The sequence below is a fragment of the Panthera uncia genome, chromosome C2, assembly GCF_023721935.1.
Source record: "Panthera uncia isolate 11264 chromosome C2, Puncia_PCG_1.0, whole genome shotgun sequence".
NCBI classification, from domain to species: domain Eukaryota; kingdom Metazoa; phylum Chordata; class Mammalia; order Carnivora; family Felidae; genus Panthera; species Panthera uncia.
In genome coordinates this window covers 129,402,136-129,428,120 of record NC_064810.1, presented here as the reverse complement: position 1 = coordinate 129,428,120, position 25,985 = coordinate 129,402,136, and the positions used below count along the sequence as shown (strand labels likewise).

The 25,985-nt window shown below is 40.8% G+C and overlaps 1 protein-coding gene across 2 annotated transcripts in view; it reads left to right on the top strand.

Annotated features, from left to right (window-relative positions):
• Positions 1 to 22,403: 22,403 nt before the first annotated feature.
• The window catches only part of COL6A5 (collagen type VI alpha 5 chain), a 92,455-nt gene continuing 88,873 nt past the window's right edge, over positions 22,404 to 25,985 (top strand). For both annotated transcript variants that reach the window (XM_049628820.1, XM_049628821.1), the window contains exons 1-2: positions 22,404 to 22,991; positions 24,188 to 24,790. In XM_049628820.1, coding sequence (XP_049484777.1) covers positions 22,931 to 22,991; positions 24,188 to 24,790 — 664 coding nt within the window. In that variant the 5' untranslated portion in view covers positions 22,404 to 22,930. The remainder of the gene's footprint in view (positions 22,992 to 24,187; positions 24,791 to 25,985) is intronic.

Here is a 25,985-nt window from a genome sequence, read left to right as displayed (position 1 = left end):
GAAAGATAGACAAATCAGAACAATTGTTACTAAAGGAAGCAGAATACAAAAAGCAAATGAGAAGGTGAAGTGAAAAACGTCAGCTAGATGCCCCGATAAGACACCCTTCACTCGTACCCCTTGACCCCCTGCAGTCATAATTAGGCATTCCTCGCTGAACAAAAGTGCCTTTTTGTGAGAGTACTGGGATCCGGGTAGGAGACTGTGAAACCCAGTGTAGTGCAAGACTGAGGAGAGCCATTTTGAGAAGGGAGGCTCTCACCCAGGTAGGTAGCTGACTTGCCACAGACCCAGAAACAGCTGTGTATCCCCGAGAGTTCCGTTACAGCCTCTATGGTTGTGGTCCGATCACCGGTACCACACACAAGGGACCTGGGCAGGGTCATCCCTACCTTTGGACCCTGAAGTGGCCTGTAAATCAGCTCGAGCCCTTCTTGGCCATATTCCAGGAGCCCCTGGAGGTAATGCCATCAAGATGGCGACATAGGTTGTTCCCAAATTCAGTCTTCCTCTCAAGAAGACCAACCAGCAACTATCCATAGAAAAAGACAGCATTGTGAAAATTCCAAACACGGGGTGGGGGGTGGGTGCGGCCACAGAGATCGAGAAAGCCAGCATTAGAAAGTACGAGGAGTAGTTTTACTTTGATCACGTTGCCACCCCCCCCCCCCCCCCGCCCCCCCCAGGCTGGCACAGGGACCATTGCGGGAATCTGCTGGACTCGACCACTGAGGGTCAGACAGAGGTGAAGGGGAACATGGCTTAGCACAACCAGCATTCAGATCTTATCGGATCACATGTCTGCATACAGTAGCACCTGGGTGAGATCCCAGCCGGCAGCTGGCCCTGTGTGGCCAGGGAGCTTGGCCGACAGTTCTACCTGATTTGAGTCCCTAACCAACGGGCCGAATGGGCCTTGGAGCCCGTTCCATAATCTCATCCAGACAAAGAAGGAAATTCGCAGCCCCACACAACTGCTGAGCATAGCCTCCCATCCTGCCTGACGAGAAGCCTGGTCAGAGAGCCTTGGCAGCTGTAGAACCCTTCCTGCAGCCCTGATCAGGTGGGGAACCGAGTCAGCAACCCTGCCGAATGGTTGAGCATAGCCTCTGGCCTCACATGACCCGAGAGACTAAACAGTGACCCTGGGCAGCCTCAGAGCCCAGCCTCTGGTACTGCCCAGGCAGTGACTCTGCCCAGCGGAGGTGCAGACACTGTGGCTTCAATCTGGCAAGGCTCCTGGACGGTGACCCCGCCCAACCTCAAAACACAATCTCCAGCCCACCCAACTGCAAGATCCAGTGGGAGGCCCTGCCCAAGTCGAGAGCCTGGGCAGCAATGTCACCCAATAGTGGAGCCCAGCCAGCAGGCTGCCTGAGTGCAGAGCCCAGCCCGCATCCCCCACACCTTTGAGGTACAGCCTGTGCCCCTGTCTGATTGCAGAGCAGAGCTTTGTCTGACTGTGAAGCTGTCAAAGGTTTAAAATAGCCAAGCTAAAACCAGTGAATCACTGAAGTAGTAATTAGTAAAAATTCTGGTGCACAGAGCTGGCGAACCGGGAGCACTCAAACCAGAACATGGAATGAGCCTCAGGGGTGGATTGTTAGAAGGCAGCTTATAGAGTGATAAAGCAGTGACTGTTTATTCCTCTCGGTAACTGGTTACGATATTACAGTTTTCTCTGGTTACTTCATATCAGTTTCAAGAAACAGTTGAAGTTTGCTTCTCATTTCTAGAGGCACAAGCCAGAAGTGATCCCGGTCAAGTTTGCCTGGCAAAATAAGCTAAACTACACTTTGCCTGCATGACGAAATTGGTTCTGTCTGCTCAGGGAACCTTCAAGGCTCATCTCCATCCATCCTTGATTTTAACGATTCCCTCTGTTCAGGCTTTCTCTCAGCAAGCAGGCTGGGAGTGTGACCGGCCAATCATTATAGGGTTATTCTCAGTTATCGCTGTTGATGTAGTCAGGCCGAAGAATCCCACATTCACTGTTTCCGTTAGTCGGGTCATCAGGCCGGAGGGCCCTGTAATCACTTCTTCATCAACCGTGTGGTTATTGTTGATTTCATCCAGTCGTCTGATGCTGACAGATACCATTTGGCATATAAGTGGCTGCCGACAAGCGTTTAGAACCTTTGAGAATATACAATGCACTTGAGAGGTCAATATGGTGATTGTAGAGAGAACAGCCAAGGATGGAAAAATTCCCCAGAGCACAGATTCCCAGGAGCCAAGATTTAACCAATAAAATAAATCAAATGGGTTTTAATCACATTCAGGTTTTACCTTTCTAAGTGAATGTACAATTTTTCCAAAAGTTATTTACACACGCACAACAGGATGTATTCGCATAACACACATCCTCATGATCAGGTAGGACAGGGTGAACTTGAGGACGTCGTATTTCAGGAGGCGCTGTTGCAGGTGGACTCTCACCTCACAATGAGGCCTCTATGATGCGAGCAATCAGGTATTTTAATGAGAGGCATTTCTGCGGAAATGAAAGGAAACCAAAGGTTAATAGTTTGAGCAAATTAGAAATTCAGTGTTCTGAGTTGGGAAGATTTCTAGATGTCGGGTTCTGAGCATCTTCAGATGAAGGAAGGCGAGCAGTGGCAATCAGACAGATTTTCCTGGTTGGCAGCATGAATGGAAAGGTCACCAAGTGGCCCCATAGCAACAGGCCGAGAACTGTTCACACACTGAGTTGTGGTGAGGTCTCCGAAGTTTATATCAAGTTGTCCAGCTTTGGCCGGCATGGCTTTGGAAAAAGTGCAGCTTTAGTTTCGCAGTGATTGCAAGTCAAAATAGCGGGAGGAAATGGAAAATGTAAGTTTAGAGAATTTGAGCCACCTGTTGGAGGAAGTTAGAATACAGGACATTTTTAGGTAGAAAACAATCTTCAAAGACAATGAACAGTGTTCGAATCTTATATCTGTGAAGGTATATTACTGAAATATAATTTTTTCCTGCATAATCATTTCCATTTCTATCAAAGATAACAATAGCAAAACTGATTTGTTTGTAAATTAAATCTAGTTGTAATAAACTTGGCTTGATTATTTATGTAAGTGCAGTAAGAATAGTCGTTGACCATATAGGTTCTTTTATATTTTATTTATTACAAAAAATTAGTTTTAATTTTAATTTTTTTTTTTTTTTGAGAGTGAGAGGGCACACAAGCAAGGGAGGAGCAGAGGGAGAGGAGGGACAAAATCCCAAGCAGGTGCTATACTCAGTATGGCTGGATCTCACTACCATGAGATCATGACCTGCGCCAAAATCAAGAGTCGGACACTTAACTGACTGACCCACCCAGGCACCCCACCACATAGGCTCTTTTACATCTGGAAAACAAAACATTAAAGAACCAGCTATGTTTAAATGAAGTCATAAAAATTATAATCATCCTCATTAGTTCATTTAGTTTTCTGTAATAATTCTTGTGGATCTTGATCTTACGTTAGCAGTTTTAAATATTCATCTGTTTTCCATCAAAGTTTTAGAAATTCTTACCCAGTTCAGTATTATGATCTTAGAGTTATCAGAAACTTGCATTCTAGAGTTCTTTTCTATGAATTTCTTTGAAGATGAAACATATATATAAAAGCCTCAGATTAAAACAGTAACTATAAATGACCAAAGACTTTAAAATGGCCATGGTTAAAGATCAGATAAGAGTTCATTATAATGTAATTGACAGGAAAAATTTGGTTATTTGGGCTATATCAAATTTTAAGACAGTAGCTAGAATTATGCCTCATAACCCCATATTGACACAAATCAGATTCCCAGGAACTCCATATAATTTCTGGAACATTTATATGAATGACTTCCATGAAAATATTTCCTAAAGAAAGTTTAGTATCATTTTTTTAATGTTTATTTATTTTTGAGAGAGAGAGAGCGCAAGCGAGGGGGTGGGGGAGGCAGAGAGAGGGAGACACAGAATCTGAGTCAGGCTGCAGGCTTTGGGCTGTCAGCACAGAGCCCGACACAGGGGCTCAGACCCACAAACTATGAGACCATGACCCGTGCTGAAATCGGAGGCTTAATCTACTGAGCCATCCAGGCACCCCTAGACTCACTTCTTATTTGACAATGCTTTCCATGAAATTTAACAGATGCAAAAGTTACATAGTTGTTTAAAAAAATAAACAACTTAGCTCTTTTATTAGAGAAGATTTGGTTTTCTTAGAAAGTTCAAAGACATGATAAAGATGAAACATGGAATCTTTGTTTTTTGTGCAGAATACATTTGTAGTAAAGAAAAATCTGTGTTCACAGACCAAAATCTAAGACAACTCTGTCCTTTTCAGAGGAAGAAAACAAAATTCTAATTTTGCACCAGTATACTTTTGACATTCATTTTTTTCTTTTTTTCTCTTTAACTTAAATAAATCCATTCTAATCTTAGCTTGACCACATATAAAATTCCTTTCTCAAGATTCCTTTTCCACAAACCTGCTACAGCTTTCTATATCTATAGAGGTTTTGTTCTTTTTGCTTCTTATTCGGCAACAATCATTTTACTTTAGGATAAAGTTACTTTCTTTTATTCCGCTTACCAAAAATGCATCTCTGTTCCTTATAACCTTGTTTTATGGAAAACGTGCATTCTCCTTTTCATATACAGTCATTTTTTCCATCCTATTATTTCTATGTTTTATAAAAAAACAAAAACAAAAATAAAAATAAACCCAATTCTCCCCCAAACCTGTTTTCTTTTTTTTTTTTAGTTTTTTTTCTTTTATTTTTCTTTATTTAAGTAAGCTCTGTTCCCACTGTGGGGCTTGAACTCATGACCCCAAGGCCAAGAGTTGCATACTTCACCAACTTAGCCAGCCAGGCACCTCCAAACCTCTTTTCTTCTGCTGATGATTTCAGCGTTATTAGTTCAAATATTATTTTCTCAATTTCAAAGCTTACAAAGCTTATCTAGAAAAGCATGCAAGGCAGTTGTTAGAAAAGTTACAGATTTGCTCTCACAGGACAGCATAATTGCCTATATGCTATGTTAAAAGAGTATTAACTCCTATATAAAACAGTTAAAATAAACCATATTCCTTTTGGAAATTACAGTATGAGATTCACTCATGTCTGTTGACTCGCCCTGACAGTGCTTTGTTAGATTGGGAATGATAGAACAGGCAGGGGCAACAGGGTCCCCACGTTGCTGCTGAAGAAGGTTGCTCTATGTTGAATAGGCAAAATAAAGATTTAGAGATGGGGCACCTGAGTGGCTTAGTCAGTTAAGCGTCTTGGCTTTGGCTCAGGTCATGATCTCACAGTTCGTGAGTTCGAGCCCTGAGTCGGGCTCTGTGCTGACAGCTCAGAGCCTGGAGCCTGCTTTGGATTCTGTGTCTCCTTCTCTCTCTGCCCCTCCCCCACTCACGCTTTGTCTCAGTCTGAAAAATGAATAAACCTTAAAAAAAATTTTTAAAAGAAAAAGATTTAAAGAATGAGTCAATAACTTCTAAACTGATGGTGGAGCTGTAAATATCTGGAAAGCCATGAGCAGAATTCCCAGTCTTGCAAGTAGTTATAAGAAATGGAGACAAAGTTTGGTAAGTGACAACAAACCGGAAAAGAGAAGCCGTCACGCGGTGATCACTGCCTGGCCTTGGGGAGTCACCACTGTGTGTGTGCAGCACAGGAATGTTGGTTGTTCTGGTATCAGCCTCAGCTGGTTGCACAGACCCTCTCATTGCTCCGTTTACTGTTTTATAAGAGCCGGGCTTTTACCATGTTGGATCATTGCACAGCAAGAAATACGGTGTATGTTATGGTCCAGCACACACATACATATATAAAACCATATATGTAACTGGAATAAAAGTTTAATAAACCGGCACATATTTTCTATTTTCAGTATATGCCATGTATGTACTCTATTTTGCATTTTATGAAATTACTCTTTTTTAATTTGTATTTATTTTTTTATTTATTTTAATGTTTTGTTTATTTATTTATTTATTTATTTATTTATTTATTTATTTAATATATGAAATTTACTGTCAAATTGGTTTCCATACAACACCCAGTGCTCATCCCAAAAGGTGCCCTCCTCAATACCCATCACCCACCCTGCCCTCCCTCCCACCCCCCATCAACCCTCAGTTTGTTCTCAGTTTTTAACAGTCTCTTATGCTTTGGCTCTCTCCCACTCTAACCTCTTTTTTTTTTTTCCTTCCCCTCCCCCATGGGTTTCTGTTATGTTTCTCAGGATCCACATAAGAGTGAAACCATATGGTATCTGTCTTTCTCTGTATGGCTTATTTCACTTAGCATCACACTCTCCAGTTCCATCCATGTTGCTACAAAAGGCCATATTTCATTTTTTCTCATTGCCACATAGTATTCCATTGTGTATATAAACCACAATTTCTTTATCCATTCATCAGTTGATGGACATTTAGGCTCTTTCCATAATTTGGCTATTGAGAGTGCTGCTATAAACATTGGGGTACAAGTGCCCCTATGCATCAGTACTCCTGTATCCCTTGGATAAATTCCTAGCAGTGCTATTGCTGGGTCATAGGGTAGGTCTATTTTTAATTTTCTGAGGAACCTCCACACTGCTTTCCAGAGCGGCTGCACCAATTTGCATTCCCACCAACAGTGCAAGAGGGTTCCTGTTTCTCCACATCCTCTCCAGCATCTATAGTCTCCTGATTTCTTCATTTTGGCCACTCTGACTGGCGTGAGGTGGTATCTGAGTGTGGTTTTGATTTGTATTTCCCTGATAAGGAGTGACGTTGAACATCTTTTCATGTGCCTGTTGGCCATCCGGATGTCTTCTTTAGAGAAGTGTCTATTCATGTTTTCTGCCCATTTCTTCACTGGGTTATTTGTTTTTCGGGTGTGGAGTTTGATGAGCTCTTTATAGATTTTGGATACTAGCCCTTTGTCCGATGTGTCATTTGCAAATATCTTTTCCCATTCCGTTGGTTGCCTTTTAGTTTTGTTGGTTGTTTCCTTTGCTGTGCAGAAGCTTTTTATCTTCATAAGGTCCCAGTAATTCACTTTTGCTTTTAATTCCCTTGCCTTTGGGGATGTGCCGAGTAAGAGATTGCTACGGCTGAGGTCAGAGAGGTCTTTTCCTGCTTTCTCCTCTAAGGTTTTGATGGTTTCCTGGCTCACATTCAGGTCCTTTATCCATTTTGAGTTTATGTTTGTGAATGGTGTGAGAAAGTGGTCTAGTTTCAACCTTCTGCATGTTGCTGTCCAGTTCTCCCAGCACCATTTGTTAAAGAGACTGTCTTTTTTCCATTGGATGTTCTTTCCTGCTTTGTCAAAGATGAGTTGGCCATACGTTTGTGGGTCTAGTTCTGGGGTTTCTATTCTATTCCATTGGTCTATGTGTCTGTTTTTATGCCAATACCATGCTGTCTTGATGATTACAGCTTTGTAGTAGAGGCTAAAGTCTGGGATTGTGATGCCTCCTGCTTTGGTCTTCTTCTTCAAAATTACTTTGGCTATTCGGGGCCTTTTGTGGTTCCATATGAATTTTAGGATTGCTTGTTCTAGTTTCAAGAAGAATGCTGGTGCAATTTTGATTGGGATTGCATTGAATGTGTAGATAGCTTTGGGTAGTATTGACATTTTGACAATATTTATTCTTCCAATCCATGAGCAGGGAATGTCTTTCCATTTCTTTAAATCTTCTTCAATTACCTGCATAAGCTTTCTATAGTTTTCAGCATACAGATCTTTTACATCTTTGGTTAGATTTATTCCTAGGTATTTTATGCTTCTTGGTGCAATTGTGAATGGGATCAGTTTCTTCATTTGTCTTTCTGTTGCTTCATTGTTAGTGTATAAGAATGCAACTGATTTCTGTACATTGATTTTGTATCCTGCAACTTTGCTGAATTCATGTATCAGTTCTAGCAGACTTTTGGTGGAGTCTATCGGATTTTCCATGTATAATATCATGTCATCTGCAAAAAGCGAAAGCTTGACTTCATCTTTGCCAATTTTGATGCCTTTGATTTCCTTTTGTTGTCTGATTGCTGATGCTAGAACTTCCAGCACTATATTAAACAACAGCGGTGAGAGTGGGCATCCCTGTCGTGTTCCTGATCTCAGGGAAAAAGCTCTCAGTTTTTCCCCATTGAGGATGATGTTAGCTGTGGGCTTTTCATACATGGCCTTTATGATCTTTAAGTATGTTCCTTCTATCCCGACTTTCTCAAGGGTTTTTATTAAGAAAGGGTGCTGGATTTTGTCAAAGGCCTTTTCTGCATCGATTGACAGGATCATATGGTTCTTCTCTTTTTTTTGTTAATGTGATGTATCACGTTGATCGATTTGCGAATGTTGAACCAGCCCTGCATCCCAGGAATGAATCCCACTTGATCATGGTGAATAATTCTTTTTATATGCTGTTGAATTCGATTTGCTAGTATCTTATTGAGAATTTTTGCATCCATATTCATCAGAGATATTGGCCTGTAGTTCTCTTTTTTTACTGGGTCTCTGTCTGGTTTAGGAATCAAAGTAATACTGGCTTCATAGAATGAGTCTGGAAGTTTTCCTTCCCTTTCTATTTCTTGGAATAGCTTGAGAAGGATAGGTATTATCTCTGCTTTAAACGTCTGGTAGAACTCCCCTGGGAAGCCATCTGGTCCTGGACTCTTATTTGTTGGGAGATTTTTGATAACCGATTCAATTTCTTCGCTGGTTTTGGGTCTGTTCAAGCTTTCTATTTCCTCCTGATTGAGTTTTGGAAGAGTGTGGGTGTTTAGGAATTTGTCCATTTCTTCCAGGTTGTCCAATTTGTTGGCATATAATTTTTCATAGTATTCCCTGATAATTGTTTGTATCTCTGAGGGATTGGTTGTAATAATTCCATTTTCATTCATGATTTTATCTATTTGGGTCATCTCCCTTTTCTTTTTGAGAAGCCTGGCTAGAGGTTTGTCAATTTTGTTTATTTTTTCAAAAAACCAACTCTTGGTTTCGTTGATCTGCTCTACAGTTTTTTTAGATTCTATATTGTTTATTTCTGCTCTGATCTTTATTATTTCTCTTCTTCTGCTGGGTTTAGGCTGCCTTTGCTGTTCTGCTTCTATTTCCTTTAGGTGTGCTGTTAGATTTTGTATTTGGGATTTTTCTTGTTTCTTGAGATAGGCCTGGATTGCAATGTATTTTCCTCTCAGGACTGCCTTCGCTGCATCTCAAAGCGTTTGGATTGTTGTATTTTCATTTTTGTTTGTTTCCATATATTTTTTAATTTCTTCTCTAATTGCCTGGTTGACCCACTCATTCGTTAGTAGGGTGTTCTTTAACCTCCATGCTTTTGGAGGTTTTCCAGACTTTTTCCTGTGGTTGATTTCAAGCTTCATAGCATTGTGGTCTGAAAGTATGCATGGTATAATTTCAATTCTTGTAAACTTATGAAGGGCTGTTTTGTGACCCAGTATATGATCTATCTTGGAGAATGTTCCATGTGCACTCGAGAAGAAAGTATATTCTGTTGCTTTGGGATGCAGAGTTCTAAATATATCTGTCAAGTCCATCTGATCCAATGTATCATTCGGGGCCCTTGTTTCTTTATTGACTGTGTGTCTAGATGATCTATCCATTTCTGTAAGTGGGGTGTTAAAGTCCCCTGCAATGACCACATTCTTATCAATAAGGTTGCTTATGTTTATGAGTAATTGTTTTATATATCTGGGGGCTCCGGTATTTGGTGCATAGACATTTATAATAGTTAGCTCTTCCTGATGGATAGACCCTGTGATTATTATATAATGCCCTTCTTCATCTCTTGTTACAGCCTTTAATTTAAAGTCTAGTTTGTCTGATATAAGTATGGCTACTCCAGCTTTCTTTTGGCTTCCAGTAGCATGATAAATAGTTCTCCATCCCCTCACTCTCAATCTAAAGGTGTCCTCAGATCTAAAATGAGTCTCTTGTAGACAGCAAATAGATGGGTCTTGTTTTTTTATCCATTCTGATACCCTATGTCTTTTAGTTGGTGCATTTAATCCATTTACATTCAGTGTTATTATAGAAAGATACGGGTTTAGAGTCATTGTGATGTCTGTATGTTTTATGCTTGTAGTGATGTCTCTGGTACTTTGTCTCACAGTATCCCCCTTAGGATCTCTTGTAGGGCTGGTTTCGTGGTGACAAATTCCTTCAGTTTTTGTTTGTTTGGGAAGACCTTTATCTCTCCTTCTATTCTAAATGACAGACTTGCTGGATAAAGGATTCTCGGCTGCATATTTTTTCTGTTTAGCACACTGTAGATATCGTGCCAAGCCTTTCTGGCCTGCCAAGTTTCAAAGGAGAGATCAGTCACGAGTCTTATAGGTCTCCCTTTATATGTGAGGGCATGTTTATCCCTTGCTGCTTTCAGAATTTTCTCTTTATCCTTGTATTTTGCCAGTTTCACTATGATATGTCGTGCAGAAGATCGATTCAAGTTACGTCTGAAGGGAGTTCTCTGTGCCTCTTGGATTTCAATGCCTTTTTCCTTCCCCAGTTCAGGGAAGTTCTCAGCTATAATTTATTCAAGTACCCCTTCAGCACCTTTCCCTCTCTCTTCCTCCTCTGGGATACCAATTATGCGTATATTATTTCTTTTTAGTGTATCACTTAGTTCTCTAATTTTCCCCTCATACTCCTGGATTTTTTTATCTCTCTTTCTTTCAGCTTCCTCTTTCTCCATAACTTTATCTTCTAGTTCACCTATTCTCTCCTCTGCCTCTTCAAGCCGAGCCGTCGTGGTTTCCATTTTGTTTTGCATTTCGTTTAAAGCGTTTTTCAGCTCCTCGTGACTGTTCCTTAGTCCCTTGATCTCTGTGGCAAGAGATTCTCTGCTGTCCTGTATACTGTTTTCAAGCCCAGCGATTAATTTTATGACTATTATTCGAAATTCACTTTCTGTTATATTATTTAAATCCTTTTTGATCAGTTCATTAGCTGTTGTTATTTCCTGGAGATTCTTCTGAGGGGAATTCTTCCGTTTGGTCATTTTGGATAGTCCCTGGAGTGGTGAGGACCTGCAGGGCACTTCCCCTGTGCTGTGGTGTATAACTGGAGTTGGTGGGCGGGGCCGCAGTCCGACCTGATGTCTGCCCCCAGCCCACCGCTGGGGCCACAGTCCGACTGGTGTGTGCCTTCTCTTCCCCTCTCCTAGGGGCGGGATTCACTGTGGGGTGGCGTGTCCCGTCTGGGCTACTTGCACACTGCCAGGCTTGTGGTGCTGGGGATCTGGCGTATTAGCTGGGGTGGGTAGGCAAGGTGCACGGGGGCAGGAGGGGCAGACTTAGCTTGCTTCTCCTTAGGTGATCCACTTCAGGAGGGGCCCTGTGGCAGCGGGAGGGAGTCAGATCCACTGCCGGAGGTTTGGCTCCGCAGAAGCACAGAGTTGGGTGTTTGCGCGGAGTGAGCAAGTTCCCTGGCAGGAACTGGTTCTCTTTGGGATTTTGGCTGGGGGATGGGCGGGGGAGATGGCGCTGGCGAGCGCCTTTGTTCCCCCCCAAGCTGAGCTCTGCCGTCCGGGGGCTCAGCAGCTCTCCCTCCCTTTGTCCTCCAGCCTTCCCGCTTTCCGAGCAGAGCTGTTAACTTATGACCTCCCAGACGCTAAGTCGCGCTTGCTGTCGGAACACAGTCCGTCTGGCCCCTCCGCTTTTGCCGGCCAGACCCGGGGGCTCTGCTTGGCCGGCGGGCCACCCCTCCGCCCCGGCTCCCTCCCGCCAGTCCGTGGAGCGCGCACCGCCTCGCCGCCCTTCCTACCCTCTTCCGTGGGCCTCTCGTCTGCGCTTGACTCCGGAGACTCCCTTCTGCTAATCCTCTGGCGGTTTTCTGGGTTCTTTAGGCAGGTGTAGGTGGAATCTAAGTGATCGGCAGGACGCGCTGTGAGCCCCGCGTCCTCCTACGCCGCCATCTTCCGGGTGTCACCGTTTTGTTTATTTTTGAGAGAGAAAGACAGAGACAGAGAGACAGAGTGTGAGCAGGGGAGGGTCATAGAGAGGGAGATACAGAATCCGAAGCGGGCTCCAGATTCTGAGCTGTCAGCACAGCCTGACACGGGGCTTGAACCCACAAACTGCGAGATCATGACCTGAGCCAAAGTTGGACACTTAACTGACTGAGCCACCCAGGTGCCCCTGAAATTATTCTCTTTTATTCATATATAAAATAAATTAATTAAATAAATTAATAAATAAATTAAAATATAAATAAATTAAATAAATTACATCTAAATAAATTTATAAATAAATTAAAATCTAAAAATTATGGAGAAAATGGAGATATATATTATCCACCTATCTGTATGGGTAGATATGGATAGTATGTATATCTTCTGTTTCAATAAATTTTAATCATAATTCACCAGTGGTCTGTGACCACAGCTGGTAAGACAAGAAGTTACAGTAAATCCTGGTACTTTAGGTGAAAGCTCTCACGGGTGTTCCACTGCCTCTCACCTTCCAAAGGGTGCTTGCTTTTTGCCTGCCTTCTCTCAGCACCAATGCACACGCTTGGCATAGTTCACTCACACCTGTTACTCTAAGTGTTCTGACAATTTCTCTTTGGTTCATTTTGTATTCTCAGCTCTTCCTCCAACTTTTTCAACCGCTGGACAGTTTGTGTTGCTTTCCGGTGAAAACTAGGGAGCACACAACTGTGAACTGTATATTAGCATTAGCCAATTTATAAGCACATTTTAAAATTGTTAGAAGGATATTCTTTCTCATAGTACATTTTTTTTCAGTGTGGCATAAAACATGTTTATTAATAGACCCCCAATTTTTTTTGTCTCTCTATAAAAATTAAAAAGGCAAAAGTAGGTAAACTTATGTTTAACATTTAGTGTTTTTCCTATTTGGGAATGATTTAGATATTCAGTGAATATCCACTATTTGGTTTAACTTAGTATGAACTTTGATCTTATTATGTATGTATTTAAATTACTTGCTTTTAACAAGTGTGCTTGGATTAGATCTCAAAATTACCATCATCTTAAATTCTTTTGCTTATTGACAAATTTTGAAGAAATGCCTCATTTTATTAAAACAACAAATTTAAATTAGCTTTTATTTATCGAAGATTATCCCAGATCATGTGAACTTGAAAAACATTTTGGTTAGTTTCTGTGTTTCTGAGAGTGTACTTAGTTTATTTGAGTGTTTAACTTTCTTTGAGCCAGCCAATTAAATAGAGCTCTTTTCAAATTAATTTTGGCAATACCTCTTGGAGATAGAAAAATATCCCATATCCGTAATATACATACATAACATACAGATAGACACAGAGATCTTATAACTTTTATTTTAAAAAGTTCAGCCATAAAAAAAAAAAAGTTTAGCTGTGTCTCAGGCACAGCACTCAAAAGAATAGTCAAATTTTGGGGGTGCCTGGGGGGCTCAGTTGGTTAAGCACCTGACTTTGGCTCAGGTCATGATCTTGCTGTTTATGAGTTTGAGCCCCCGCATCAGGCTCTGTGCTGACAGCTCAGAGCCTGGAGCCTGCTTCAGATTCTGTGTCTCCTTCTCTCTCTGTTCCTCCCCTGCTCGTGTTCTGTCTCTCAAAAATAAATAAACATTAAAAAAAATTTTTTTAATGAATAGTTGAATCCAAATGGTGTTTCTGGTAGATGGACCAAGTTAAGTAAGGTTGGCTGCTCAGATGGTCAAAGTTTTTTTTACTAAAGAGATTTTATTTGTATGTTGCAGGGACCCTTTCAGAACTATTTTTGAAGTCATTTTGTCTTTGAGAAGTCTCTGCATACCAAAGAACGAATTCCATTGTCTCTGTGACCTTTGGGATCCTCTCTTTTAAGGGTGCTACTTACGATGGACCTACCTAAAACAAAGATTCCCCAGAATGGCCACTGTGATTCTAAATTATTACAAAGGTCACCCATTTTGCCAGAAAGGCACAAGATCCTGGTCCAAGGACCAGGTGGAATCTTATATTCCATTTGGATTTCCTGAATTCCAAGGGGCTCTGTTTTCCAACAACTGTTCTAAAACATCTAGAATCACATTGTTTTCCCTGATTTTGAACAGGATAGGTGATTTACCCATCAACAGACAAAAACAGAAACAGAAGACAAGTGTGCACAATACAGTTCGAGAACTCGGAATGCAGAGTGGAGCTCAGATCCAGGAGAGACTTACCCTCAAGCTCCAGGGTTGGGGAGAAAGCCATGGACTCAGTGGGCTCTGTGGGTACCAGCACTTGGTTGCTCACTGGCAATGGAGTTGGTGGTGGTCTTTCACGGATCCCACTTCTAACTCCATGAAATGTCAGAAGTTCAAAATAGCCGCTGTAAAACCAATGAATCACTGAAGTGGTAATTAGTAAAAATGTAAGTGTGTGCATACCACAATGAGAGCATTTGCAAACAGCTTACAAGCAGGGGGCACTCAAACCAGAACATGGAATGGGTCTCAGGGGGATATTGTTAGAAGGTAGCTTATGTTGTGAGAAAGCAGTGATTGTTTATTCTTCACGGTGATTGCTTACGCTGTTACAATTTTCAGTGGTTACCTCATATAAATTTTAAGAAACAGTTGAAGTCTGCTTCTCATTTCTAGAGGCACAAGCAAGAAATGATCCCAAGTCAAGTTAGCCTCCCAAAATAAGCTAAATTGAGCCTTGCCTGCGCTGCTAAACTGGTTCTGTTTGCTCAGAGAAACTTTAAGGCTAGGCTCCATCTGTCCTTGGTTTTAACACAGCCCAGACTGTGGCCACACCTAAACACAGAGTCCAGCCAGTGGCACCATCCAGTCACAGAGCACAGCCTGAGATTCCACCAGACCGAGACCAATAGCAGAGCCTGGCCCCACAACACTGCTCAATCACGGAGTCCGAACATCAACACTGCCCTGCCCGGGAACACAGCCTGTGAACTTGCTGGGCCAAAGGTGATTATAGAGCCCAGCCAGTGGCTCTACAAAAATGGGAATACGACATGCCCAAACTTCTGAGATGTAGCAAAGCAATTCTAAGGGGGAAAATTTAGTACTAACAGTGCATACATTAAGAAAAGAGAACGCTCTCAAAGAGCCTAACTTTGCTTCTCAGGAACTAGACAAAGAAGAAAAACCTAGCCCAAAGTTAGCAGAAAGTTAGAAGTTAAAACAGTAAAGATTGGAGCAGAAATAAATGAAATAGAGAATGGGAAAACAATAGAAAAGATTAACAAAAATAGGAGTTGATTCTTGGAAGAGAGCAACAAAATTGACAAGGGTTGAGCTAGACTCACCAAGAAAAAAAGAGAGAAGACTCAAATAATGAAATTATAAGTGAAATTATAAATAAAAGAGGAGATATTACAAATAATACCACAGAAATATAAAGGGTCGCAAGAGATACTGTGAGTAGCTATGCCAACAATTGGATAACCTAGGAGAGACGGGTAAGTTTCTAGAAACAAAAAACGTACCAAGACTGAATCAGGAAGAAATAGCAAATAGACCAGTAGGTAAGGATATTGAATCAATAATCAAACCCCTCGCCACCCAGAAAAGTGGAGGACCAGATGGCTTCAGTGGTGAATTGAACCAAATAGTTAGAGAAGAACTCTCAAACTTTTCTGAAAAGTTGAAGAGGAGGGAACACGCCCTAACTCATTTTACAAGGCTGGCATTACCCTGATACCAAGCAAAGCCAGGCCAAGATGCTACAAGAAAAGAAAACCACAGGCCAACGTATCTGATGAATATATATGCAGAATTATTTCTTTTTAAAAAAGTTTTTATTTAAGTTCCAGTTAATTAACATTCAGTGTAATGTTAGTTTCAGGTGTACAATTTAGTGATTCAGTACCTACATATAACACCTGGTACTCTTCACAACAAGTGCAAAAATATTTTTTTAATGTTTTTATTTTATTTGAGAGAGAGAGACAGAGCAGGGGAGGGGCAGAGAGAGAGGGAGATGCAAAATCCAAAGCCGTCTCCAGGCTCCGAGTTGTCAGCACAGAGCCTGACGTGGGACACAAACCCACGAACTGTGAGACCATGACCTGAGCCGAAGTCAGACAGTTAACCTCCTGAGCCACCCAGATGCCCCCAACAAGTGCAAAATTCCTAACAAAATACTACAAACTAAATTCAACATCACATTAAAAAAATTATATGCCATGATCAAGTGGGATTCATTCCTGGGATGCAAGGATGATTTAACATATGCAGATCAATAAATGTGACACCTCATGTTAGTAGAATGAAAAATAAAATCTTATGATCATTTCAATAGCTACAGAAAAGGCATTTGACAAAATTCAACATCCTTTATTGACTTAAAAAAAAAAAACCTCTTGGGGCGCCTGGGTGGCTCAGCTGGTTGAGCATCCGGCTCTGGCTCAGGTCATGATCTCGTGGTTCTTGAGTTTGAGCCCCGCTTCAGGCTCTGTGCTGACAGCTCGGAGCCTGGAGCCTGCTTTGGATTCTGTGTCTCCCTCTCTCTCTCTGCCCCTCTCCTGCTCGCACTCTGTGTGTCTCTCTCAAAAATAAATAAATATTAAAATAAATAAATAACCTCTTGACAAATTGGGTAGAATGGACATACCTCAACATAATAAAGGCCATATATGACAAGTATAAAGTATCATGCTCAATGGTGAAAGGTTGAAGGTTTTTCTCTAAGATCAGGAACAAGACAAGGGGCCCACTGTTATTATCCTATTCAACATTGTCAGAGTAGGTAATCAAGAGGACATGACTGCTAGTTGACCCTCAAGCTGAATCCCGGCAATTGAAATCTCCTCACCCCTACCCTGTCCTTGGTACGTATGCTCTACCTACCATTTCCATAGTAGGAATTGTCCAAAGACATTGCCTCGAGAGAGTAAGTTGTTGAGACCATCTAGACAATATATGTGACTGAACCCAGTTAAGACCTCTGTGTAAACTTTTAAGATTCTGGTGGGTAGCTGTGGAGATCTACTTATCTTGTAGCCACCCAAGAAAAGTCTCATGAGTAATTTCCTTTACTTATTAAACCTGTCACCTACCAATCAGGAGTGCCCTGCCTCTTTGGTTTCTCCTTGCCCTCTGTGTTCAAGGGCAGTTTGTGAATCAATAGACAGTACTAGGAGTCCTATTGCCAGAGCAATCAGACAAGAAAAAGAAATATAGACATCCGAATCGGAAAAGAAGAAGTAAAATTGTCTTTGTTTGCCTATGATATGATCTTCTATATAGAAAATGCTAAAGACTCTACCAAAAGACTTTTAGAACTAATGAACTAATTCAGTAAAGTGCAGTATACAAATAAACATACAAAAAATCAATTGCATTTGTATACACTAACAGTGTACTGTCAGGAAAAGAAAAGAGAAACAAAAACAATCCCATTTGAGTAGCATCAAAAACTATAAAATATTTAGGAATAAATTTAACCAAGGAAGTGAAAGGTCTGTACACTGAAAACTGTAAGATGTTAGTGAAAGAAACTGAAGAAGACACAAATAAATGGAAAGATACCTGTGTCTGTGGATAGGAAGTATTAATATCATTAAGACATCGGTACTACCCAAAGCCATCTACAGATTTAATGCAATCTCTATCAAGAGTCTAATGGCATTTTTCACAGAAATATTAAAAATCCTAAAATTCATATGGAATAACAAAAGACCCCAAATAATCAAAGCGATCCTGAGAAAGAAGAACAAAGCCGAAGGTGTTATATTTCCTGATTTCAAACCATACTAGAAAGCTATAATAATCAAAACAGTATGATACTGACATAAAAACAGAGCCATAGATCAATGGAACAGAATAGAGACTCTGGAAATAAACTCATTCATATATGGTCAATTGATTTATGACAAGGGAGCCAAGAATATTCATTGTTAAAGAAGACAAAATGGTATTGGAAAACAGAACATCCATGTACAAAAGAAGCTGGACCTCTATCTTACACCACTCACAGAAATTAACTCCAAATGGATTAAAGCCTTAAAAATATAAGAGCCCAAATCATAAAACTTCTAGAAGAGAGCAAAGGGGAATAACCTCCTTGACACTGTTCTTGGCAATGATTTTTTTTCATATTTCATCAAAAGCTCAGGCAATGAATGCACAGATAACAATCGGGGGTACATCAAAATAAAAAACTTTTCTGTATGGCAAAAGTAATAATCAACAAAATGAAAAGGCAACCCATGGAATGGGAGACAATATTTGCAAACCTATCTGATAAGGAGTTAATATCCAAAATATACAAGGTACTCATACAACCCGATAGTCTCCTAAAAAACAAACTTGCAAAGATTCAGTTAAAAAAGGACAAAGGACCTGAATTGACATTTTTTTCCAAAGAAGATATGCAAATGGCCAACAGGTGCATGAATAAGTGCTCAGCATCACTAATCATCAGGGAAATGCAAATCAAAACCAACCTCACATTTGTTAGAATGGCTATTACCCAAAAGACAAAAGATAACAAATATTGGTGAGAATGTGGAGAAAAAAGAACTTCTATGCACTTCGGGAATGTAAATTGGTGCAGCCACTATGGAAAACAGTGTGGAGGTTCCTCAAAAAATTTAAAAAGAATTTACTATATGACGCCACTCTAGGTATATATCCCAAGGAAATGAAATCACTGTTTTGAAGACATATCTGCATCTTCATGTTCATTGAAACATTGTTTACAGTATCCAAGACATGAAAACAACCTGTAACTGATAACGTAAATGGATAAAGAAATGACACACACACACACACACACACACACACACACACACACAGTATTATTTAGGCACAAAAGAAGGAAATCCTCCTATTTGCAATAACATGGATGAATCTTGAGGGCATTACGATAAATGAAATAAGTCAGAGAATGCAAGTGTTGAACAACCTCACTTATACGTGGAATCTAAAATAACCAAATTTATAGAAGCAGAGTAGAGTAGTAGTTTTCTGCGGGGACAGGGGCAGGAATGTGTGAGGGTAGTCAGCCAAAGGATACATACTTCCAGTTATAAGATGAATAAATTTGGGGGATAATTATATTTGCAGTTACATTAAGTATGGTGCAGCATGGTTACCACAGTTAACAATACTGTACTATATACTTTAAACTTGTCAATAATGTAGATCTTAAGTTATACAAACACACACGCATACAAGGGTAAGTATGTGAGATGATGTATTTGTTAACTAACCTTAATGTGGTAATCATTTTGTAATGCATACATGTATCAAATAATCAGTTGTATACCTTAAACTTACTCAATGTAATTTGTCAATTATATCTCCGTTGGGAAAAAAGACAATAAATTGAAAATTATGGAACATGCTGTTTGAGGGGTGAGTATTGGAATATTATTTGGGATACCCAATGGATAGCAGTTGGGCAATATTCATAAAATCTTCAAACTTACCTTTGACCAAGTAATTCCACCTCTACAAAATTAAGCTATAGATATATGCACATACTTGTGAAATGGTGTATGTGCAAAGTTACAATATTTATTTATAGTCTTTATTAAGTGCCTAGCATGTGCCCAGAGCTGGAGATATAATGATGAACAAGACAGACAAAAATCCCCATTCTGTTACAACTTCATCTCAACAGTAGGGAGAGAAAGACAATAAGAATAAATGAGTAAGACATGCCCGCCTTACCTCACTTGCTGCTGCCCCAGTGTTTTGGTGCCAAGACCTGCAGAGGACTGGCTCCCCTCTAGTTCCATTAGTTCTACTCTGGCTCCCCTCTAGTTCCATTAGTTCTACTCTGGCTCCACTCTAGAGTGGAGCCAAGCCAAGGGATATAGGCTGGGGTGGAGGTGCACCTGGATGGCCACCTAGGATATCTTCTTTGAGGCTCTAGCACCAGAGGCAAGTAGGGCAACTAAGTCAAGTGCAGGCGTGACTCAGGATGTAACCTGAGAAAGGATATTTACATGGTCTGGACATATTTTGACTCCTGGGTCATCAATGGCTTTTTAGAGAGGCCTTCCTTTCGTCCCTGAGTTCTTATAATTTCCTATTCTTAAAGAACATTACTGAAAATATGGAGTAAGGAGTTAAAAATTCTCTTCTCCATAGACAATCTATATTAATTGATTGAATGATTTAGCGTCATTAAGATGACAATGTTGCACAAATTTATCTACATGTTCAATTCAGTCTCCATAAAAATTCTAGCTGCCATTTTTGTATAAATTGACAAGGTGATCCTAAAAGTCATTTAGAAATACATGAGGTCCAGAACAGCCACAACAGCCTTGAAAATGAACAAAGTTACCGGACTTAAATTCCCTGACTTCAACACTTCCTGCAAAGGTAGAATAGTCAAGACTGTGTGGTATTGTCATAAGAATAGACATATAAATGGAATTGAGAGGTCAAAATTAAACTCATATACTTATCATAAATTTGTTTTTGATATGCATGTCAGGACAAATCAATGGTGAAAGAAAAGTCCTTTTAACAAGTGGTGCTAGGACAACTGAATATCTACATAAAGAAGAATAGGATTGTATCCTACCTCATACCACATATAGTTAACTCAAAATGGACTGAAGACCTACATGTAAAAGCTAAAACTATAAAACTCTTAGAAGAAAACATCAGAGTAAATCTTCTGTGGAGAGTAAATGACTGTGGAGTAGTAATGGTGATTTAGCTATGACACCAAAAGCACTAGCAACAACAACAACAACAAAAATAGATAAATTGGACTTAACTTTAAAATCACTTGTGCCTTGGGGCGACTGGGTGGCTCAGTCAGTTAAGCATCCGACTTCAGCTCAGGTCATGATCTCACAGACCGTGAGTTCAAGCCCCGCGTCAGGCTCTGTGCTGATAGCTCAGAACCTGAAACCTGCTTTGGATTCTGTGTCTCCCTCTCTCTGCCCCTCCCTGCTCACACTCTGTCTTCTCTCTCTTTCAAAAATAAATAAACATTAAAAAATAAAATAAAACAAAATAAAATTACTTGTGCCTTAAAGATACCCTTAAGAAAATGAAAATACAACCCACAGAATGGGAGGAACATATTTGCAAATCACGTATCTGTTAACTCTCTAGTATCCAGTATATATACTGAACTCTTATAACACGCTAATAAAAAAGTTAGAAATGGGCAAAGTGTTTGAATAGGTATTTCTCTAAAGAAGATATACCGATGATCAATAAGTAAATGAAGAGATGCTAAACATCATTCATCATTAGGGAAATGCAAATCAAACCACAGTAAGATACCCATTTACACCCATTAAAATGGCTATAATTAAAAAAAGACAGAAAATAACAAGTGTTGGTGAGAATGTAGAGATACTGGAACCTTTATTCATTGCTGGTGGGAATGAAAAATGGTGCAACCACTTTGGAAAATAGTGTGGCAGTTTCTCAAAACGTTAAACATAAAGTTACCAAAACACCCCAAATTCCACTTCTAGGAATGTATTCAAAGTATCTCCTTAAGAAATGAAAACATATATTCATACAAAAACTTGTACACAAGTGTTCATAACAGCAATATTCACAATAGCCAAAAAGTAGAAACAATTCAAGTACCCGTCAACAGAAGAATGGATTTTTAAAAGGTTGTATGTTCACACAACAGAATATTAGCCATAAAAAAGAATGAAACACTGGTACATGTCACAATATAGGTAAATCTTGAAAACATGTTAAATGAAAGTTTCCAAACACAGAAGCCCATATATTATATGATTCCACTTATATTAATGTCCAGAACAGGCAAATCTATAGAGAAGAAAGTAGATCAGTGTTTCCCAGGGTCAGTGAGAAGGGGAGAATGGGGAGTAACCACCAATTGCATGGATTTCTTTTGGGGGATCATGAAAATGTTATGAAATTAGTGATGATGGATACAAATTCTGTGATACACCAAAACATAATGAATTGAACCCTTTAAAAGGGTAAATCTTACGGAAATTATATCTCCATACTAAAATTAATGAATAAAGTATATGGTATCTTAGAATATGAAGAACATAGATTTAAAAGTCATTGTTGACATGATTCAGCCACTGACTACTAGGGAGCTTTGTTAGTGGCCATCCTTAGCAAAATAAAGGTTTAGTCTAAATGATTTATCAGTTCTCTTTCAAATCTAGCTTCCAATGATTCTCAGTCTTCCTTCATTGTCAGCAATTTCAAAAGAACTGCTGGGAAAGTCAACTCTAGAAAAAATAACAGAGCCTTTATACCTTTGGTATCTCATTTAAGGCAGCTCTGTTTTTGCCTATTGGTCATTTGATCTCTTTTCATCAGTGTAAAGAACAACTCTGAACTGGCAGAATTTCTAAAAGATTGTGAAATCATGATTTCTGATTGATTGTGAGCTTCCTGGAGAGAAATGCTGAGGTTAAAATCATTTCTAAAGCTGAGTATCTCTGTAAATGAAAGAACTCTTTTCACAAGGGTTTCGTGAAGAAACAGGCATGGGTGGCCGTTGGCTTTTTTCAGCCAAGTTGTGAACATATATAATAGTCATTGTTGACATAAAGATAGAGGGTAAAGAATATGTGATTTGTGAGGACACAGGCTTCGTATAAGGCATATGGTGGTTGAGAGCTTGAGCTCTGCCGTCACCTTGTCTGGGTTAGGATCCTGGATCTACCATTTACCAAGCCCCTCTGTGCCTGTTTCCTCATCTGTCACCTAGTCATAGTATTTGTCCCTCCCCTTAGGACTGTTGTGGAGATTAAATTAGATGATACTCATACAGCACTGAGAAAAGTAGCTAAGCCACGATGAGGACTCAGCAAACGTTAGCATTCTTTATTTTCAATAACGACTCCACATGCTTAATGAGTGTTTTAATCACACCTGACATTACTTGACAAGTACTTGCTCCCAGCGATTTGTGTTCTAATCCAGATTTGCCAGTAGTTATTTCTTGTTCTACGATGAGATTCTTCATATTGTAAATAACATGTCTTACAGAATAAAAGCAAGAAGTCATCACCGACAAAATGAAGATCCTACTACTTATGTTAATCCTTTGGGCTGAAACACTGGCAGATCAGAGTCCAGGTACCAGTATATTCTACGTTTATTGTCATTTAGGAAAAATAAGCATTTTTATGTCCTCACGAACGTTTATTTTAATACATAGAAACAAAGGGTTTATTTGCTTATTCACTAAAAAGTCAAAGTAGACGGCATTGAGTTGTAGCTGGAGGTATGTAATATCAAACGTACTTAATCTCTCAAAGATGACCGAGAGCCATGGGTAAAAGGCATGAATTATGCTACACCTGGCTAGAAGAATTCTAATTATTCAGTGATTTACTTAGGTCCCAGTGTTCCATGTCTCTATGACTCTCATAGAATCAGTGCATTGGTTTTGTAGGTCAGTCTGCATCCTAGGATTTCCTGACAATTTTCTGAGTTACTATTGAAGAGCAGTTGTTAGGCGTTTACTAGCACAGCACAAATTTCCAGCGTGGAAGTGGTTGGCCATGACTGCCTAAGTAGACACTGGGGGCGCCTCCCCTGACCCAAACTCTCTTTATCAGGCTGGCACCCCGTCCCCCACCTTTCCTGGCCCAGCTGCTGTGAATATTGCCTGCAACAGCTCACAGACATGGCCCGCTTTCTGAGGAGAATTGCTCTTAGCTTTCCTAGAGTCAGCTCACGAAGGAGATTGGCTCCGTAGCACTCTGCTCCTTCCCTGCAATTCCTGGGGATGGTCTGCAGCCAATAACTGACCGAGACGAGAATATAGCAGACTGGCCCTCTCGCCTCAGAGAGCGACATGCTCCGGAGTCCTCTCAGATCAGGCAAACATCTGGCGTTGCTCTTCTCCTGCTTCCCCTTGATCAAGCCCCTCCCCCAATCCCTGTCTCCCACCCCCTCCTAAACTCTCCAGCTCAAGACACCTGCTTACTTGATACGGTTTATAAAAGTTACTCTTCGTCCACAGACCACTTTGGGGGTTTTCTTTAGTATAATATCAGAGTTTGGGGTTCCACAACCAAAAAAGAAAAAGATGTTTCTGGTACGGAGTTGAGAAACAAAAGACTTACTGCTTAACTACTAAAAGTCTTCTTGTTTGATGTTTTCACAAAAACCAGTATAGTTTCTGCTTCTTGACCTCCAGAAGACACTTCCCTTGGGATGCTGAGTCACTCATAACTTAGGACATAGTCTCAAATGAGTCCTGGGGTCTAAAATGTAAAGGCTGAACAATCACCTTGTTTAGCTTTGTTGCGATTTTATTTTGACAGAGCCAGGCCCTGAGTTTGCAGATGTCGTGTTTCTGGTGGACAGCTCTGACCACCTGGGAACCAAGTCCTTCCCCTTTGTGAGAACGTTCATCACCAAGATGATCAGCAGTCTCCCCATCGAGGCCCACAAGTACCGCGTGGCCCTGGCTCAGTACAGCGACCGGCTCCACAGTGAGTTCCAGCTGAGCACCTTCAAGAGCAGGAACCCCATGCTGAACCACCTCAAGAAGAACTTCGCCTTCATCGGCGGCTCCCTGCGGATAGGAAACGCTCTCCGGGAGGCCCACAGGACCTTCTTCTCCGAAGCGGCCGGAGGGAGGGACAAGAAGCAGTTTCCCCCGATTCTGGTGGTCCTGGCTTCGGCGGCGTCCGAGGATGATGACGTGGAAGAGGCCTCCAAGGCCCTGCGGGAAGACGGGGTGAGAATCATCTCCGTGGGGCTGCAGGAAGCTTCTGAGGAGGAGCTGAAGGCCATGGCCACGGCTCAGTTTCACTTCAACCTTCGGTCGGTCAGGGACCTGAGCGCGTTTTCCCAAAACATGACGCAGATCATCAAGGAAGCGACCCAGTACAGGGACGGAGCGGCAGACGCTGATATGAAAGGTGAGGAAGCCCTGGGTTGAGGATGATGACAGAAGCACTTCCCATAGTGAATAATTACTCGTTTCTGGGTTGGTCCCCTCCTCCCATGAACTGGTGGCACCTTGAGGGCAGAACTGGGAACGTATATTTGTCTCCGTATTCTTTGGGCCTACACTGTGCCAGACAGTGATTTCTATTCTTAGTATTCTATTAGTATTCCACGATTCTATTTCTTAATGATTGAAAAAGTGAAATTCTTCCAGAAAAAGAAGTAAGTTCTGTGCCTGTTCTCTTGGCCCTCGCAGTCCTGGCACAGTGTGAGGCACATAGTAAGTATTCCGAAAACGCCCGTTAGCTAATAACGCAGCGACACTAAACGGGAGCAGTAACTTTAGAATGAGACCAGGCAGAGAACAGGATACCCTCGGTTGTAGAGTAGTGTCTTGAGCCCTACATTTGCTCTGTTGGCTTATCCCCTCCAGCACTATTTTTTCTCCTTACAAGTAAAATCTCTCCAATGAGTATCAGGGCCTGGTAAATCCAGGAGCTTGACTCGTTCCTTCTCTCAGTCATGCAGTCATTTTGTGCCTATATTTTCCACATGTAAAACACACATTTTTTTTTTCACATTTTCACATTTTCACATTTTTGACATTAGGATGTATCTTGCAGTAATGCTTTTTTTTTTTTTTTTAAATTTCTGAGTGTTGCCATAAATAATAGTATACCTTATGGTAGACTGAATCTTTGAATTGAAGGAATATTGGAAATATTTCGGACAAGGTTATGGCTATGAATAAGGCCAGCTAATAGCTCAAGTTGAACTGACTCAGTTCCCTTGCTTATATAATTTAACATCTTCACTGTCACGTCCCCCAACATAAAATTCTCCGCAACTAATTTTCTGAGAGCCACTAAGAGTTTCTCATGTGGCAGCACAGAGCCTTCCTCTAAGGCTCCATCCATCATCCATGTTGATTGTTGTGTGCACAGCTGCTTGACAGCCACACCTTACTTCAATCATTACAGCTGGTTTCCCTTGGGGGGTGCTATTTCTAGGTTCTCTCTAAGAACCATCCACCAGAACCACCAGGGGTCACATCTGCATTCCTGTCAGCTCCTGGAAATCCCTGCATTTCACACAGAAATGCAGAAGGCTTCCTTCTCATCTGCTTTCGTTCTTGACCCCCTAGGCCAAAAGGAGGAATACTTATGA